At 44.9% G+C, this 17,948-nt stretch overlaps 1 protein-coding gene across 2 annotated transcripts; it reads right to left on the minus strand.

Annotated features, from left to right (window-relative positions):
* Positions 1–662: 662 nt before the first annotated feature.
* Positions 663–14,795, minus strand: gan (gigaxonin). Of its 2 annotated transcripts, none has more exons than XM_029253289.1 (11): positions 14,036–14,795; positions 9,942–10,056; positions 8,728–9,078; positions 8,032–8,252; positions 7,274–7,395; positions 7,035–7,147; positions 4,921–5,070; positions 4,699–4,835; positions 4,349–4,483; positions 3,931–4,040; positions 663–2,586 (listed from the first exon to the last, which is right to left on the minus strand). In XM_029253289.1, exons 1-11 carry the CDS (start codon positions 14,239–14,241, stop codon positions 2,405–2,407), a joined length of 1,842 nt encoding a protein of 613 aa, XP_029109122.1. In that variant the 5' UTR covers positions 14,242–14,795; the 3' UTR covers positions 663–2,404. The 2 variants fall into 2 exon arrangements, with proteins under 2 accessions (XP_029109122.1, XP_029109121.1); XM_029253288.1 differs by having other exon boundaries at positions 7,274–7,398.
* Between the last annotated feature and the right edge of the window lie 3,153 nt (positions 14,796–17,948).

A 17,948-nucleotide genomic window follows, 5' to 3' on the forward strand; every position in this document is an offset into this window, starting at 1 on the left:
TATATTCTTACAAACCAAACAAAGCCGTGTGTCTCATGCAGGTGATGTAAGAAGGTAAGTAAATCATATCCCAAGTACTACCACTGGGTCTGGCACATAAGAGGTAGTTCACTTCCAGCAGAATTTCAACCATCTGTCAGTAATCAGTCACACGTCCTCTGAATAAGTAACCTACTAGAGCGCAGTCTTTTGCTTTGAGTGTATTAACTCTTGTTTTGCTAATCCATAATAATCCTTTATCTTTAATCCCATCTCTGCCATACATACAGTCACCAGTTTGTTCAGTGGAATCAGGTGAGAATTGTTTTCTCAAATAAAGCTTCAGTAAGCAGAGTTGATGCCTGGAGTTTAGTGTAAACCCCTCCCCCTCAAAAAAAAAAAAAACAACATACGCCCATGGAAGTATTGGTCCATAAAGCTATATTTGCTATTGGTGGAAATTTCAGGCCATTTAACATACTATTTACATGTAGGGAATAAGACATAATGGAATCCAGAACATATGAAAATAGTAAATAACCTTATCAAAGTCTGAACTAAAAGATGTTTAAAGATCACAGATCCATAATTATTTCTATCCAGTTTAAAAAAACTCATGTTTACAAAACAGTTTTTGTGAGTTTTCAGTTTGTGAATATTCAAATGACTTTTGTAGAAGCAGGTCAGGTTTAAAAAGGGCAGTGTCATGCAAAAAGAAATTGGGTTCATTTTTAGAACAATGCATGATATTAAAACTTAAAATTTACTGTTTGCAATGTCTTTTTACAGCATGTAACAGCTTGCTCTTTTCAGGCTCTATTTAAGTGAATAATTATTTTTCAGGTTTACCCCCAAAGTTCCCTCTAATTGTTTGTATTGGGATGACTAAAGAGGTTAGCTTATTCTTGCTAGAAAAACTAATGTATATATGATAATTCAGATGAATTCTGGAGCATCTGGACCCCTCTTTGGATTGTGTACCTCTTAAAAAGTAGTATATGATCACCTTTGAAATCATGTAGTCTTTTGCCCTTGTCTTATATGGTATATTTGCTGTTTCTCAGGGTAGTGTTTGTCTTTATGTTTAAGTGCTCTTGTCAGTTAACAGAAAAAAACTCGCTTACAGATTTAGGATTAATTCATGTTTAATCAGTTTTTGTGTGGATTGACAAGTAGACATTTCTCTAGTAGAAGCCCATTTCTCACTGCATTCTCTAAAATGCCATATATGCTGTTTTCATAGCAAAGCCCACGGCCCTCTCATGTGCTACAATCTCGTGACAAGGAACCATGGATGTATATTTATAGCTGTCTAGGAGACATACCTGGTGGGTGACTATGTACACCATGTGCTTTGTATGGCAATGTCTACAGTCCACATGTCAAATTATTGAAGCTATCTTCAATATGTGCTCCATTACACAAAACTTAGGGCTGACATTTCCAAAATGAGATCTCATTTAACGATATACTAAACCAATGTTAAACTGCCACGCAATGTAGAGACTGTATGTTATGGCTTAGTGCATGTTTGCCCTTAGGAGTACTGCATTTCCTACAGATATTACTAACTAATTTTATACCAGCCCATATATTCTGATGACATAGAACTTATTTGGCATGGATTGTCAAGACCAAGCAGTGAGCCTGCTGCAACCGAGCGCCGGACCCCCCGCTACGTGGGAAACCCTGCTATATGGCACATTCTTTCGTTACTGTAGTCTATTATTATTATTATGCTGTGACCTACATGGTGTGTGGGCTGTGTGCAGTACAACTGACGTGTGAAACGACTGCAGCAACTTTGACACACTGAACATACTACATTCAAAAGAGCTCCGACTAAGCAATAAAAATGTGCGGTCAAAATTACATCCCATGACCTTATGATCCCAACAATAATTACAATGATTTCCAAACATTGTTAAAGAAAAAGCCACAGTTGGGCTTCAAGTTTTACAGTTAAATAAAAAATATGCATCTTTAATACTTTGATATTTCTCCAAAAATTGCAAATAATCCTTATAAAGCAACTACCAAAATCATTGTGCCACTGAGAATGTAAATAAACAAGTTAAAAAAAGTGTTAAAAATGAGTTAGTGTCTCAAATGAAAATCAGGCATTAATAAGAACCCTTCATTGTTTTGTTCCATTATATTCTATGTCCAATCCTGGATAATGAGTATATTCCACATGTAGATAAGCAGAAAAGAGCACTTGCTGATAGATCCTCCCGAGGCCCAACTATAGTAAAACCACTATATAGCATAGTAAAACCTATTTAAAATCAGCTGAAAGGTCCCATCTTTAGGTCCAAAATGTACCTCACACCTCCTTGCATAACAGAACAACCTGCTCTTGCGGTCACAGAGGAGAGACCGCAACGTATCGGGGTATTGGCTTCGAGGATGCTTGAGGGGCTCCCTATGTGGAGGGAACGCGGATGCGGAACATGCCCTGCTGCAGCTGCAGGCGGAACAGCTTGCAGTTGGCGATGCGCAGTGCAGCACAGGCGGTCCTGCACAGGTCAGAGGGCAGCATGGGCCGTGTGCGGTGCCAGGTTCCCGAGCTGCGGCGGAACTCCCGAACGTAGTCGTAGCTCGTGCCTATAGGAGTGGGTGAGGACAATAAGCCACAGTCAGTAAATCCAGCTGCAAGTTCCTCCACGGCGATTAGAGTTAGAAATGGCACCCCCCGCCAAAAAAACCTAAAGCGCTAAATGATAAACTAAAGCCATTAGCTACTGCTTCCTGTGAGAAAGAAACAATTATGAAGATCTGGAAAAAATTTTCTAAGTGTCAAAAAGGTCAGAAATTTAGAAATTTAATAAATCGATTCAAAATTTAATGGTGACTTCAACCACTGATTTGCACAGTAAACCAGTGTTGTTTTTATATGCATTTCAAGTCATTACTGAAATAATCATTATTAACCACATGCACACACACAGGGGGGCGATCTGTAGTAATCAATTGACCTGAAACACATGTCTTTGGACTGCAGGAGAAAACCACAGCATCTGAAGGAGAGGGGATCGAACCTATACACAATCACGCAGTCACCATACTGCCTTGGCATTACAAAAGACAACAAAAAATAATTGCAATCCGTTTATGTATTGTAAAATAAATCAGAAGTGTGCACTTAAGCTCAGATAATCGTTATAAAAAGATCTGACAGAAAACAGGAGTACCTTTGCCCTGAAAGTACCAAAACTAAACAAAGAGGAATAAATAGAAAGAATATGAGACAAAGCCTATCAAAAACTATCAAAAAAATACTGTACGCACATATACCCTACCACCTCGTAAAAACACACTGCTAAACCAGTATTTCTTAGTCCTGGTCCACCTGAGCTATTAATTACGTTGTCTTGATTGAACAATGCTTTGCAAAATAAATCACAATTCAAATTGCATTAAACTTAAGACTCTGGTCAACTGTATAATTTAATCAGTGCTTTAAGTTCTAATCTATGTTTCACCAAAGGAATTACACACAAGTGAATTAAACTGTATTCTACTATTTTAAACATGACAGTGAGATAACAGCTAAGGCATTCAGTTCAATGTGATTTGAACCAACCCGTCTGACAGATTTGCCACATTAAGCTTTGGCTCCTCCTTTGGAAAATGTCTCAACTTAGGTTGTGGAAAGACTATTTCAGTTTCTTACTGCTGCTCGAATTGCACTTTCCATTTGTTCAACTTTTATTATTTGTATCGAGACGTTGCTTTTTGTCACAATTTTAACTTGTGCTTTTTGTTTCTGTTTTGTACTTCTGAGAAGCTCTTGTGATTTGTGGCTGTTTCCATTTCCCTCTTCACACTCTGGGCTACTTACTGTAAGAACTTTGTCACAACAGCAAGTCGTTGCAGTTAGCAAAGCTTGTTTTTTCAGCACATCATTATTTCTTTCACACAAACAAACTACACTGTTCAGTCACTCACCAGTGTCCAAATCTCCCACCACGTAAATGCTTGCACCGATAGGAACGGCTCCATACACAAAGGAGGAGCTTGTTGGAGCACAGAGGTTCTGATCATCTAGAAACATCCATCTGGAGCATGATGGGAAGACATAGGGTGTTAAAAGTGATAGGCTGTAGTAAAGCCTTGAGCACTTGTTTAAAACACAGGTACACAGAACCATAAAGATATGGGAGATTATGAAACGGACACACCCACGATACCATCCGAGGAAGAAAGGAACAGTTAGGATATAAACACTGCCTCCCTATAAGTATAATGATGTGCACACCATCCTGCCCAAACCCAGGTGTCCATTTCCAAGATGTGAAGGGATGTGCCCGTTGCGATTTGACTCTGTGGAAGAGGGGTGGTTCACTGCCACAGTGGTTAGATGTACCTTTTCAGCTCCTCATGGTAGAACTCGGATTTGCAGGTGGTCATTTGGCTGGACTCTGGGTTGTCAGATTCCCGACTCCTTACTCCTCCGAACACATAGAGCTCCTGTCCCACACCACATGCGACTGCTCCAAACCTTAGGAGTATCGCACCCTTTTAAAATCTCACAGAAATCCATTAGCCACATTTTAAATGCCTGCCCACTCTATAATAAAAGCAATGAAAAAAAGGGAACCACTTAAAATTCTGTCTAGATATCCAATAATAGGATAACCGGTTTACTTTTGTAAAAGTGTACAGTATGTGTTATGAGGCAACTAGGTTGTTTGCGGCAACAGATTTCGCATATACCTCCGTTCATTCAGGGGGCAGAGAGCAGTCCATTGCTGGGTCTTAGGGTCATAGCACTCCACTGAATCGTACAACTTCCCATAGGAGCCACCACCCATGGCATAAATCTTCTTGTTCATGGTTGCATAGCAGCCAATCTGTGGAGAGGACAAGTAGTATCATTATTCAGGGTTGTGTCTACATCTGTGTTTGAACGTGAATGTGTGTGTTTTTATCCCTTACCTTGCGCAGCATGGTCATGCTGGCCTGTGTGCTCCAGGCTTTGATGTGTGGGTCGTATACTTCCATGGTGAGGAGCTCGGTCTCTCCATCCTCCCCGCCTAACACGTAGATCAAGCCATCAATCTCTGCAATGCCAAAGTTCTGCCGAGCCTAATGTGAGCACAGGAGAGGGAGCACAATACAAAATACCGCCCTCTACTGGTGGTCACAAGAACTACTGCTACACAGCTCTCGCGCACACACACACACACACACACACACACACACACACACACACACACACACACACACACACACACACGCGCGCGCGCGCAAACAGTAGCACTTTCCTCAAGGTAACACCAATAAAGACTAAGTTAAACATAAATGAAGGTTAGCACTGATCCAATTTCGCTCACACTTAATAGGTCAGGAGAGAAAAGGTATGTTGTGTCATAGTGTGTGAGTGACAATGAAAAAGTGTGTTCCACTGATGTACGGATGAGTGACCCAGGCAGTGTAAGTAGTGTATCTAGCAGTGTATGTCACCTTGGTGAATAGGGTGTGTGGGCTGACAACACTACATAGAGTTCACTGGATGTCACTTTGGAGAAAAGCGTCTGCTAAATAAATAAATGTAAATATAATGCAGACAGACTGATGCGTAACACTTACTGTATATAGTACCATATTAAAAATACTGAAAGCACCGTTCTTACCGATTACACTACAGTTTACACTGCATGCTAATGCTAAGGGTAGGCATTATGTCTTAGGCTGTTTGTGTGCCACCTCATTCAGCTTCGGTACAAAAAAAGTCCTGTGATACTGTAAATACCTTTGAAAAATGAACACCTGCTGCGTGACTCAGACATTTACAATGTTTTGACATTTTACTGTTCTCGTGACACTGGAATGAGCAACTTGTACGTATACACAACATAATTCAAAAATCCAAAGCAGCATACAAAATGAAAAGATACGCAGAATTTTAAAGAGAAACCGAAGTTATGATCCCAAAAGAATTCAAAGCAAAGGCTGTATATGACATTGCCACAATGAGCCATGCAGTTTCAGCGGTGTCTTTGTATGTGAAATTACAGTTTCTTAGGGTTTCAGGGGGAAAATATTCTGCAAATACTCTTGGTCGGGTAGCAAATTTCACACCAAACCGTGTCCCATGTGCTTTCACAGCAAGTCAGGGAGAAAGTCCCTAAACAAAATAAATATTGACTGTTTGCTACTGACAAATTTTAGGGGGGGGAGTTAAAACAGGAGGGAAAAAAATGGGAGGAAAGTGACTTTACTGTTAATAACACGAGGAATGTTATTACATTAATACAGACGAGTGCAGTCGAAATGGTAAGTGGATCCAGAAAATCATTAAAAGAGCTCTAGAATTCAATGAGTGACATGTGGAGAAAAACATTTTTCAAGTCACCAAAACATGCAGCACAACTGGACGGTGAAGGAAGGCGGTAGCCTTCTCTTAAACACAAAACACTCCAAATCTGCACCTGTTTCCACTGGAGTGCCACATTTTCACCAGATGAAAGGGTGACGAAAGGGTTACGTTTTACCTTTACATTTTAATAATTTAGTACATCATAATGCCAGGTATACTGTGGTAAAAGCTACTAGTAAATATTTACCCATTTACACTTTAATATATTTGTTGATGTAATATCACTCATTGTACTTTTTTCTGATTTATATGTCGCTTTGGAGAAAAGTGAAGACATGTAAATGTGGATATTCTGCACTGTGCCAATTCAGGATAAGCACCTTTCTCAAGGGCACTAGAGCAGGAGGAGGGTTTTGAACCCACGCCCTACGATTGCTTGGAAAAGGATGCAACCGCTATTCTTCCTGCTGTTTTGTGGATGGTTCCAGGAAGGAGCACAAAGGGAAAATAAAGTGAGAAACGTGCTCCTACAAATAAAATACAAGCCATCTAACTTCAGTTATCGGTTTCTGCAACAGGGCTCGAACACAATTAAAAAAACTACGTACATCAGTTTGTACCTTCAAAATTACAAACCAAGTACTTCTGGAAAGCACTGTGCTTGAAGCAAGCTGAGCGTGTACGGTAGTACTTCTGCTTCGAAGGTCTGCAGTTCGGCGAGGTTAGTTACCTGCCTCATCGGGGGGATGGCGCTCCAGGTGTTTGTGTCAGGGTCGTATCTTTCCCCACTGCTCAGGACAGTCTTGTTCTCATCCATTCCGCCCACCACAAACAGGTAGCCCTCTGATTGGACAAAAAAATGGACAAACAACTGGTCAAAGGCGTAGTTTTATAAGACGGTGTGAGGGCTGACGGGTGGGGTGGTTGTGGAGCGACGCAAGCGAGCCTCCGGGTTGGGCCGGGACTGACCTGCAGCCACTACGCCGTGCCCGGTGCGGCCCACGCTCATGGGCGACAGCTCGATCCACAGCTGCCGGCTGGGGTCGTACAGCGGGCACATGCAGCGCGTCGTCGCACAAGGTTTGCGGGTGCTGCTTAAGGAAAGAGAAACGGAGACTGCGCTGTGACTAAGGCGGCTCGGCCCCAGCTCACGCAGCACAGTTGCTACTCTGCACTTTCAATTTGTGAACTACAGGCCAAACGCGGACAGTTTCACTCATCCTCGTCTTGTCCGAAAACCGTTCGGGGAAAGGGTGGGACTTACAGGATGACGAAGGATTTACCACCGGGTGCTGGGATTTAATGCTAGGAGAGCAAATGAACCAAATCTATATCTTACATTAATTTTTCACATTTATTCATCCAGCTAACACTTTTCTGCAAAGCAACTCATACATAAAGCTACCTACAATTACTGACCCATTTATAGAACGGGGCAATTTTTCCTGGAGCAGTTCAGTGTAAGTACCTTCAAGGCTCAAGGGTATTACAACAGGAGGTGATGTGAACCCTGGTCTTAACCACTAGCTCATCAGCTGGCACTTGAGTAATGAATCAACAGGTCCAAACTGAACTGCTTATACACTCCTTTTGTGCCATCTTCTATCCCTCTATCCTGCCCTCTCATGCCATGTATTCTGCCTCAGTCTGCCCGTCCATTCGTAGCACGCTTCTACCATGCACAACTCGCAGGCCTGCCGGGATCCTTACACACAGCTGACACTCACGCCCGGTTCTCTCCCCCTACGATGATAATGCACTCAGAATATCCGCGGGGCTTGAAGGAGGCCAGCAGCGCTTCGCCTTGCTGGGGGACCCTGAGCAGCTGGTCGTGGCAGCACTCCCGGATCACTTCCCTCATCATGGGCTCCCCCAGCATCTGCTCCTGCAGGTAACCTTTGTCGAGCCCCTGTACCCACACCGACGACATCACTTCCTTCATGTGCACCTGAGGGAACCAAGAGGGGAGGCAGGCAGGCACAGCGTTAGTATAAAAGGAACTGCAGGTGGAAGTGCACTGGACCTGTCTGGCCTCTCTCATTCAGTGCACAGTAACATGTATGATCTCAAAATACTTAAATAAATTAAAAAAAAAAAAAAAGACATCAACAAGAAACATTCATGACGACACACAAATTTTGCTCGAGTACAGATGAAAAGGCTACAGAATATATAGTTTTAACTCAGATTAAGAAGTTTAAATACATCTTACATGGGATGTCTAAGATACCGGTCATGTGGTCACGAAAGTGTGCTCAAAAACCAGCAGGACTCCGACCCTGAGGGAGCAGTGCTGGGTATATTGCTGACTGCGTTTTACTCCTGCACACCACAAAGCGGTCAATCAGAATACAAGAGGGGGGCGACCCCTTCGCCTGACAAGTGGAGAAGGCAGGTCAGGTGGGCACGACCCCCAGGCTCACCCGCCGTGCCTCTGGGTCATGGGCAAGCCAGCGCACCACGGCCTCCAGCACGTGCCTCTCATTGCCCACGTTGAGCTTCTCCATGGCCAGGATCTCGCAGAGGCGGTCCGGTGGCAGCTCCAAGAACTCCTCGGTGGTTGCCACGTCACGGAAGTGTGTTTGAAGGAAGTCGGTGGCCACATGGTGAACGTGGTGCAAGCAGTAGTGCAAAGAGAAGAGGCGGATCCCCACGCAGTTCTCGGCTGTGATGCAGCTCTCCAGAAACTGGCTGCACAAAGACTTGAGATCGGTCATGAGCAGGAGGTCAGAGGCCTGAACCACGTCCTGAATAGTGTCTTCGCTCAGGGTGATCTGCAAACATAGGGGAAACCACATCCTGACCAGGCTGTCATCACATTTCAGCTGAAAGCAAATGCAGAACAACCAAAACTCACACGGTACATTCTCGCATAGCAACAGCAACTCTCATTACTGAACCAGAAGAAATATATGCCTATATCAATCAATCAATCAATCAATCAAACAAACATGCAATTAGCAAGTGTGTCTACATGCCCTCCACTGATTGCATACACACATTTCATTTCATTATGCTTGTCATGTGCGTTAAACACATAATTTAGACGAAACGGCACAATCGTGACATAAAGCTCACTTTAAATATAGGGCTGCTGCATCGGTTTAAAAACGTACGCCTGCTATGCAAACAGTAATAATTTAAAGTTTAAATGCCACTGGCTCGACATGCAGCTACGTTTTCTTGCAGCCAAGTGAAACTTTTCCGTACCGATTTGTGCGTGACTGTGTTCGCAGCGCTTAACGCGCACGGTTCGAGTTCCTCTTCCGAGACGGCCAGAAGACGGCCGCCTCTGCTAGTTGGATTCTGCTTGCCCTATTTACAGGAAATTATATTCTACAGCAGTTCTCCTCGCAGAAACAACGATGATGTAATCTGACGAAGTCTAAGGTCACCTGATTTACCACCGCAGACATGAGAGATGCAACTGAAAGAGAGCTGCACCTATACAGCTTCCTCTCTCACACTGTCCTAAAGGGTGCAGCAGCCACATCCTGAATGCTGAGAAAACTTCAGTGAGGAAACATTTCAGACGCCAGACAAAAGGTCTCATCGTGCATCTTGGGGTCCACTTCTACGTAACGATGTGGTCCGAAACACACAGACATACAGTCACAGATGGACACGCAGGCACAACCTCTCCACTGAAGATGTAGTCTAGGATCTGCTTCATGGTGGGTACAGAGATGCCTTGCAGCTCGATGGCATACACCGAGCCATCCTCCTTGGGGGGGTTGTAGTTTAGCTTCGTCCTACGGACATACACACACACAGCAACAAACTACGTCACCATCACCTTAACATCATCACCTTTTAAAAGAGGTGGTTTACTGCATTATACCAGAGCTGCCCGCTTCCGAAGCGGGGGGGGGGGGGATTTAAACCGTTTTCAGGTTGTACAGACAATTAAACTAATCATGTTGGTGGAACCCGTCCGGCTCACATTCTCACTTCCTGCTAGATCGCAGCCCTACCAGTAATCAAGTGACTGTTCTTATCACAGCGGTAGGCAGAGAACGCCGACCGTAACGGAGGACGGTCAGCGGTGAAGCACGCGCCGTAAGACACACACACTGATGTCAAGAGGATGTTCTGGGTTAAGTGTGAGCGGGAAATGGAATATCTTGGAACTGTCAAAGTGTCTTTCCCCCCTCTCCCCCCCCTTACTTGTGATCTTTGTCACAGTACCACACTGCGTTCTTCACTTCAGTTCTCAGTAATTGCTTCACATTGCTTATAATCCCTTACTCTGGCTTTGTTTATAATTTTCTCATATCATAACAATCCCAGTTACTGAGTCCAGTACGAGGCTGACTGTGGGCTACTCTCTCACACACACACACACACACACACACACACACACTTGCCCCAAGTGGGGTCACGGCGAGCCGGAGCCTAATCCAGCAACACTGGGCACAGGGCTGGAGGGGGAGGGGACACACCCAGGATGGGATGCCAGTCCATCACAAGGCACCCCAAGCAGGACTCGAACGCAAGACCCACCAGAGAGCAGGACCCGGTCAAACCCGCTGTGCCCACGTGCCCCCGCACCCCTTTCTGTGTGCTACTGCAGAATAATATTTCACACTGGACTGTCATCACGCGATGGTTATCTTGTGACGCCGTGGGAACTTTTGCTTAGTACAAACCTGACATTGTAACCAAAAAAAGGCATAAGTTTATGATTGTTATTAATAAGAACAATATACAGAGGTGGGTCAAAAAAAAGTCTATTAGAAAACTCAAGGAACTACTGTTGGTCCACCCCAGCGGAGGGCATGTTCAGGCTCTGAACCCATCAGCAAGGTGACAGAAGAACATTTTCATCTTTTGTTAAAAGATGTTAAAAAATCTGAGCTTTGCAGTACCCAACTTCAAGTTGCCTTACACACACACACCTCTCTCACCTAACAGCAAACATTCTTTACATGAACTCATCTTGTTAGGTGAATTCCCATTGTTAGGGGGCCAAATTACTGTTATTTCTTAGGGGAATAAAAACAATAGGTTCCTGGGCAAAAAACAGGTCAACTGAAAGAAAAAAAAATTCACCAGTACAAAACTGATCTTTTGTGCATGGCAGTGATAACACCTTGCCACCCAACATATTTTACAATATTTAACACAAATTATTGAATTCTATTACTTATTCTCTATTACCCGGTACCATGAATTGTGCAGCAAAGTGAATTTTTTTGGACCATTAGTGTCACTTTCAGGCTCTGACTCACAAACCAAACTAAACCAAGGGCGGCACGGTGGCACAGCGAGCAGCACTGCTGTCTCACAGCACCTGGGTGGTGGAAGAGGATGTGGGTTTGATCCCTTCTCAATCTGTGTGGAGTTTGTATGTTCTCCTTGTGTCTGCGTGGGTATCAACCAGGTGTTCTGGTTTCCTCCCACAGTCCAAAGACCTGCTGTTCAGGTTCACCCATAGTGTGTGTTAGATTAGATTAGATTAGATAGAACTTTATTCATCCTGAAGGAAATTCTTGTGCCAGAGATTGCTCAAACAGATTAACCACAACAATTAAATATAAAAGTTTTAAAAAAAAGTACACTAGGATATTCTTACAGTGATGTATGGATGAGTGACCGAGTGTAAGTAGTGTATCTAACAGTGTAAGTCACCGCGGTGAATACGGTGTGTGGGCTAGTAGCACTACATAGAGTTCATTGGAAGTTGCTTTGTTGAAAAGTGTCTGCTAAATAAATGTAAATGCAAGAGAAATACTAGATGCATTACAGTGTGAGGGTGTTAATGTTATTGCAGATGTTTACGCAACTAAACTGAATAATTACACATTTGTAGAGCTTATTTCTAAAAGTCTGTATTAAATCTACTACTGTACCTCTGAGTTAAGTTTACCATAAGTAGGAAAAATATACAATAGTTAATTTTGTTATAGAAGAAGCATAAGGCTGAGCATAAAGCTAGTCTGTGCTTTGTAGAGTGAAACACGGTAAATAGGCAGTGAATAAAATACCTGCTGTGGACTTAAATCATCATGTTAACAGGCAAAAAATACCACTGTACTGAATAATAAGCCTTTTGTATATTAAGGGTATATATTATAATAAATCACTGGAGGTGGTTTTACATTCTATGGGTCCCTCATATATGAGGGAAGAGTGTATATCCAATGAGGTTCAATATCTTTCGTTCTGTACTATTGCGGTATCTTGTACTATCTTGGTTCAGGCTGTCAGCTTGCAATCTGATTGCTCCTGGTCCGACTCCCACTAACGCTACAGCGTCCTTCACTGATGTACTTACAGTAAGAATATCCTACTGTACAAATGGGCCCCTCATTGTAAAATCCCCTTCAGCATTCCAGAACGGAGCCGTGTGCTGCTTTAGGGAAAAACTACGGCCAAACAGATAAATGTAAAGCTGATTAACATTACTAATTCATTCAGTCTAGCCGATCGCCTTCTCCACAGCAGCTTACAAGGTGTAGTCTGTATATTAAGGTATTTACAGACAGACAGTCATTTGTACAGCTGGGGGATTTTTAGGTGAATATTAATCACATACAGAGACACAGTGAGTAGCACTGGTGCCTCACAGAACCGGGGCTGTGCATTCAGATGTAGGTTCGAATCCAGCTCAGTCTGTGTGGGGTTTGCATGTTCCCTTTATGTTAGTGTAGGTTTCGTCTGGGCGCTCTGGTTTCCTCCCATGGTCCAAGGCCATGGGTTTTGGGCGGACCGGTGACTCCGAGGTACCTGCAGAGTGCGTGTCCGCGCGCGTGGGAGCAAGTGCGTGTTACGCCGTCCTGCCGTACCGACTGCGCAACAGCCGGTAGCGAAGCGGTTCGAGCTGCTGCCTCGGGACCCGAAGTTTGCAGTTTCAAATCTCACATGCTGATGTCTTAGTCCTGAGAAAAAGTACTCATCACCCAGCTGCTTTGGAGAAAAGTGACCATTAAATAAATAAATGTAGACACCGAGCGATTTCAGGCGGTTTACTATAGTGCACGTTGCCTCGGAAAGAGGTGCGAGCTAAATACTAGTCAGTGAGTCTATGTCACTTCGGAGAAAGGCATCTGCCGTGTGAACAAATGTCAGCGTAACGTAGCGATGATGTAACGACTGCTGGGTAATAAGAGCAATGTACAGAGGTATCGGAAAGCCGTGCTCTTCTCCGCCGGGAGGCTCCGCACCCCGTCTCCTCCTCCTCCTCGTCCTCGTCCTCCTCCCCCCCGCGTACACGTAACACGGTGCGAGGGGCTGGGTGCCACTTCTGTGACACATCCCACGCCACGCCACTGGCTGCTGCGCTGCCCCTGCCCGGGGGCCACCGCATGCCTCGCATACTGGGGAGAGGCCAAGCAGCGGGCCTTTCCCAATCCTGCGAGGCCGGAACAGACCCAGACACAGGCCAGGGCAGGGAGGGACCTGCAGCTGCGCCCACACCCTTCCCCGAAAGAGGCTGTGCTGTCACACACAGGCCTGCACACACTTGTCCAACGTCTGACACACACACACACACGGTTACTGCACACCCTTTTCCTTTCACGTCGCTCTGACTGAAGCGAACAGTTTAAAAAAAAAAAACAAAAAACAGACAAACAGAATCCTTTGTTAGTGAAATGGCCAAGACTTTTGGGTTCCAAGCAAGCGGGGGGGGGGGTGAGCCGCGATCGCGCAGGACGCGTCCGTCCAGTCCTGAGCCCTTCACGTGCGCCGCGCGCGAGACACCGCGTCACTCGTGGGGGGGAGGCTCACCTGATGTACGGGCTCGCCGCGGCCACCACGTTCTTCTGGACCGGGATCTCCTCTCCGTCCAGCACCAGCACGGCGTCCTGGAAGCACTGCTCCTGCCAGAAGGAGCGCAGGGCTCGCAGCAGCTTGCGGGAGTGCTGCGGGTCCGACACCACGGAACCCGACGCTGCTGCGTTCGGCTCCTTTTTAAACTCTTTGCAATGAGCCATGACGCCGGGTCACAGACGGACTCGGGACCGGGGCTCGGAGGTGCCTCGCAGGCAGGCTGCGATGCGTGCTGGCGCGACGACCGGCGATGGAGTGGAGTGCCGCGCCGCGGCGATGCGAACGCGCCTCTCAGTCTGTTCTGAGGAAAAACCTCGCGCTTCTACTTCGTGGCTCAGCTGCAAACGGCCACAAGTGCCGCAGTCAAGCGTCTCTCGGAGCAGCGTGTCCCGACACGACTAGAGCTGCGAGCGTTTCTTTAATGGGAGGCGTGCAGGAACGGCATGCCATGGTGCTACTCTCGCCGCGGAGCAGCCGAGCCGAACAAAGAGCGCCCCTGCTTTTCCGCTGACGTCATAACCACGCGACCACAGACTCACTGGAGGGAGGCAGGGAGGGACGGGCGCGTGGGGTGAAGTAGGGGACACCGGCGGCAAGGCCGGAGAGACATTCAGCGCTCGCTGGGGTCCGCTGCCGTTACAAAATTGTTCTCTTGCAAAGAACGCAAAGGCGAACTCCCTTCTGTTGCGAGGGGATCAGTTCACCATTATTTCTGATGCTGGCGATAAATAAAAAAAATCTGTTCCTGGACGAATGACACGTAATATAAAATTAACTGACACGCAAAATCTGAATGCATTAATAATAATAATAATAATAATAATAATAATAATAATAATGCCAGACAGAGATAAACCAACATTTTCTTTTACTGCTGTATTTTCATTCACGTTCACTTGTCCTAAGGCACAGCCAGGACTGGAGTCTATGGAGGAAACACAGTGTAAGACTCCAGGGTACATGATGTTGGAGGGAGATGTTCTCATCATTTGGCTCCTGGATATTGCAATAAAGAGCTGTAAAGTTCAGTGGATCTCTGCAAAGCACACAGACACAACAGCAGCTTTACTAACAAACCTTTGACCTTGCATTTATCTTACAGTTATTCACCCATTTATACAGCTGGGTCATTTTAGTGGAGCAGTTTAGGATAAGTACCCTACCCAAGGGTACTAGAGCCAGAGGTGAGGCTTGAACCTGCAACCTTCAGAGCTAAGTGCAGCCACTCTAACCACTACACTGTTGGGTGAGAAGAAACAGCAGGTCATAGATTTACCTAGCTGTATAGATGGAAAAGTAACTTTAGAGAAAAAGTGTCTCCTAAATGAAACTTTCGTATTTAATGACAGGTGATAGTAATAGAGGTACTGTGGGGCAGTGCCATATAGCTGTCGGTAAATCAAGGTGAGAGTACTCAACTGGATTGCAGCTGCAATAAGGAGCTAGTGGACAGACCACAGTGGCACACTGAGTAATACTGCTATCTTGTGGCGTGAGAGGATGTAGGTTTGCTACCCACTCACACGATGTGGAGTTTGCATGGTCTCCCTGTGTCTGTGTGGGTCCCCTCTGGGTGCTCTGGTTTCCTCCCGCAGACATGTGGTTCAGGTTCACCCATGATGTGTGAGTGACAGAGAGAGTGTGTTCCACTGATGTATGGATGAGTGACCCATTGTAAGTAGTGTATCTAGCAGTGTAAGTTACCTTGGTGAATCAGGTGTGTGGGCTCATGACACTACACAGTATTCATTGGAAGCTGCTTTGGAGAAAAGCATGTGCTAAATATATAAATAAATTTAATGTAATCTAAATGAGTAAAGGTGAGGAGCAGGGCAGTGGGACTGGTATAGTGAGGAAAGTTAAGCACTAACTGAGCAACAGGGAGTTGTGGTCTAACTGAGCGAGAGCCCGAGTAAGGAGTTGAGCGTAATCCGAGAGGAAGGTGCGCATTTTCCGAATGTTGTACGGGAAGAAGTGACAGATCTGACTTTACAGTGTAGCTACAGAGCACTTAAAAATAAATACACTTATTAATGTCCAAAAAATGCTCCCTGACATAATTTATTGAAGGTCAATATTTGGTGTACAGGGAAAGAAGGAAGTTCAGAGAAATTCACATTTGGTAGAAAAGAGTACATATATACACACACACACACACAGCCTACCCAGTAACAGAGGGCATTAGGCCAGAGGGGGAGGGGACACACCCAGGACAGGACACCAGTCCATCACAAGGCACCCCAAGCAGGACTCAAACCCCAGACCCACTAGAGAGCAGAACTGTGGTCCAACCCATTGCACCACCACACCCCACATCAGAAAAAAGTATCAAATGTCAACTGTGTGTACATATTTTTTAAAAATATCCTGTATCTTAGTAGACAGGAAAGTATAATATGAAATACACACACACACACACACACATTTTCAGAACTGCTTGTCCCATACGGGGTCACGGGGAACCGGAGCCTAACCCGGCAACTCAGGGCGTAAGGCTGGAGGGGGAGGGGACACACCCAGGACGGGACGCCAGTCCGTCGCAAGGCACCCCAAGCAGGACTCGAACCCCAGACTCACCGGAGAGCAGGACTGTGGGCCAACCCACTGCGCCACCGCACCCCCTTCCTAATATGAAATACACACACACACACACACATTTTCAGAACCGCTTGTCCCGTACGGGGTCACGGGGAACCGGAGCCTACCCGGCAACACAGGGCGTAAGGCCGGAGGGGGAGGGGACACACCCAGGACGGGACGCCAGTCCGTCGCAAGGTACCCCAAGCGGAACTCGAACCCCAGACCCACCGGACAGCAGGACTGCGGTCCAACCCACTGCGCCACCGCACCCCCTCATTAATATGAAATATTCTTTAAAAAAATTTTTTCCCAAATGTTATCACATAAAGGTCCAGTGAAGATTTAGTTGTCACTGGAGATTTTGACAATGATCCTGATGTTGCTGGAACACAGACACATTTTTTCACCCTATAATTAATGCTGTGTTATGGCGTTTAATTGACAGGGGATTCTGAGGTTACCAAGGTAACCGCCAATGAAAGCAGTGCACTATGTACCATCTGTTTACTTTGCTAGTTTTTACAGTACAGCAATTTCTAAAATGAGAAAAACCAAAGGAAAAAATACCTTCGCTCATACCTTATTCTGTCCTTGGTAAAGGCACAGCCAGGTTTGATGGAAGAGGCTGTCTTATGGAAACCTCCAAATTTCGGCATCCAGAATCTTCCACGGCCATCAGTTCAAGTTCAGCCATTCCTCCACTTGGAGCTGTGACCTGTAATGTGTAAATAAAGCAATTTAGAGCTTCTGAGACAGCGTTCATGTGTACAATGCTAGACCAACACAATGTATTTTTATTTGCTTGTTTAAATGAAAGCTTCATAAACAAACAAAAAATACAGAGCTGAAAAAGTATGTAAAATACAGGAAAATAAGTCCAATTGTATAATGCACATAATGAAAATACCATTTTTTTCTAGTTGTCTACTTATGTCTGTAACACAGAGATACCTAAATGTAGTGCTTGGTTATGCAGCCCAACTAGAGGGCAGCACTACCACGCCAGATTGAATTTCGCATATAAAACGGACATAAAAATACTTCAATATGAACTATGCAGGTTCCTCTTATTCTTCTTCTTCTTCTTATTATTATTATTAGATTTATTTAGTAGACGCTTATCTGTTGTGAAATATGTAACAAGTTACTTATTTTAACTCTGATGTGTGAATTGATCCAGCAGAAGCTTTGAGTTATTCTTGGTCCACATTGATAATCATGATGTTATTGTGTTTCAATACATGTTGTTTTTAACAAGAACATAAATCAGGTTATGGTCACTCGAGAATGA

This window comes from Scleropages formosus, chromosome 7 (assembly GCF_900964775.1).
Source record: "Scleropages formosus chromosome 7, fSclFor1.1, whole genome shotgun sequence".
NCBI classification, from domain to species: Eukaryota; Metazoa; Chordata; class Actinopteri; order Osteoglossiformes; family Osteoglossidae; genus Scleropages; species Scleropages formosus.

Excerpts from the sequence above, each read along its gene's own strand:
- gan (XM_029253288.1), bottom strand. The coding sequence starts at position 14,241 with ATGGCTCATTGCAAAGAGTTTAAAAAGGAGCCGAACGCAGCAGCGTCG. Across the intron at positions 7,399-8,031 it reads GTAGGGGGAGAGAACCGGGC|CAGCACCCGCAAACCTTGTG; the intron begins GTGAGTGTCAGC and ends TCTTTCCTTAAG. Across the intron at positions 4,041-4,348 it reads TACCATGAGGAGCTGAAAAG|ATGGATGTTTCTAGATGATC; the intron begins GTACATCTAACC and ends ATCATGCTCCAG.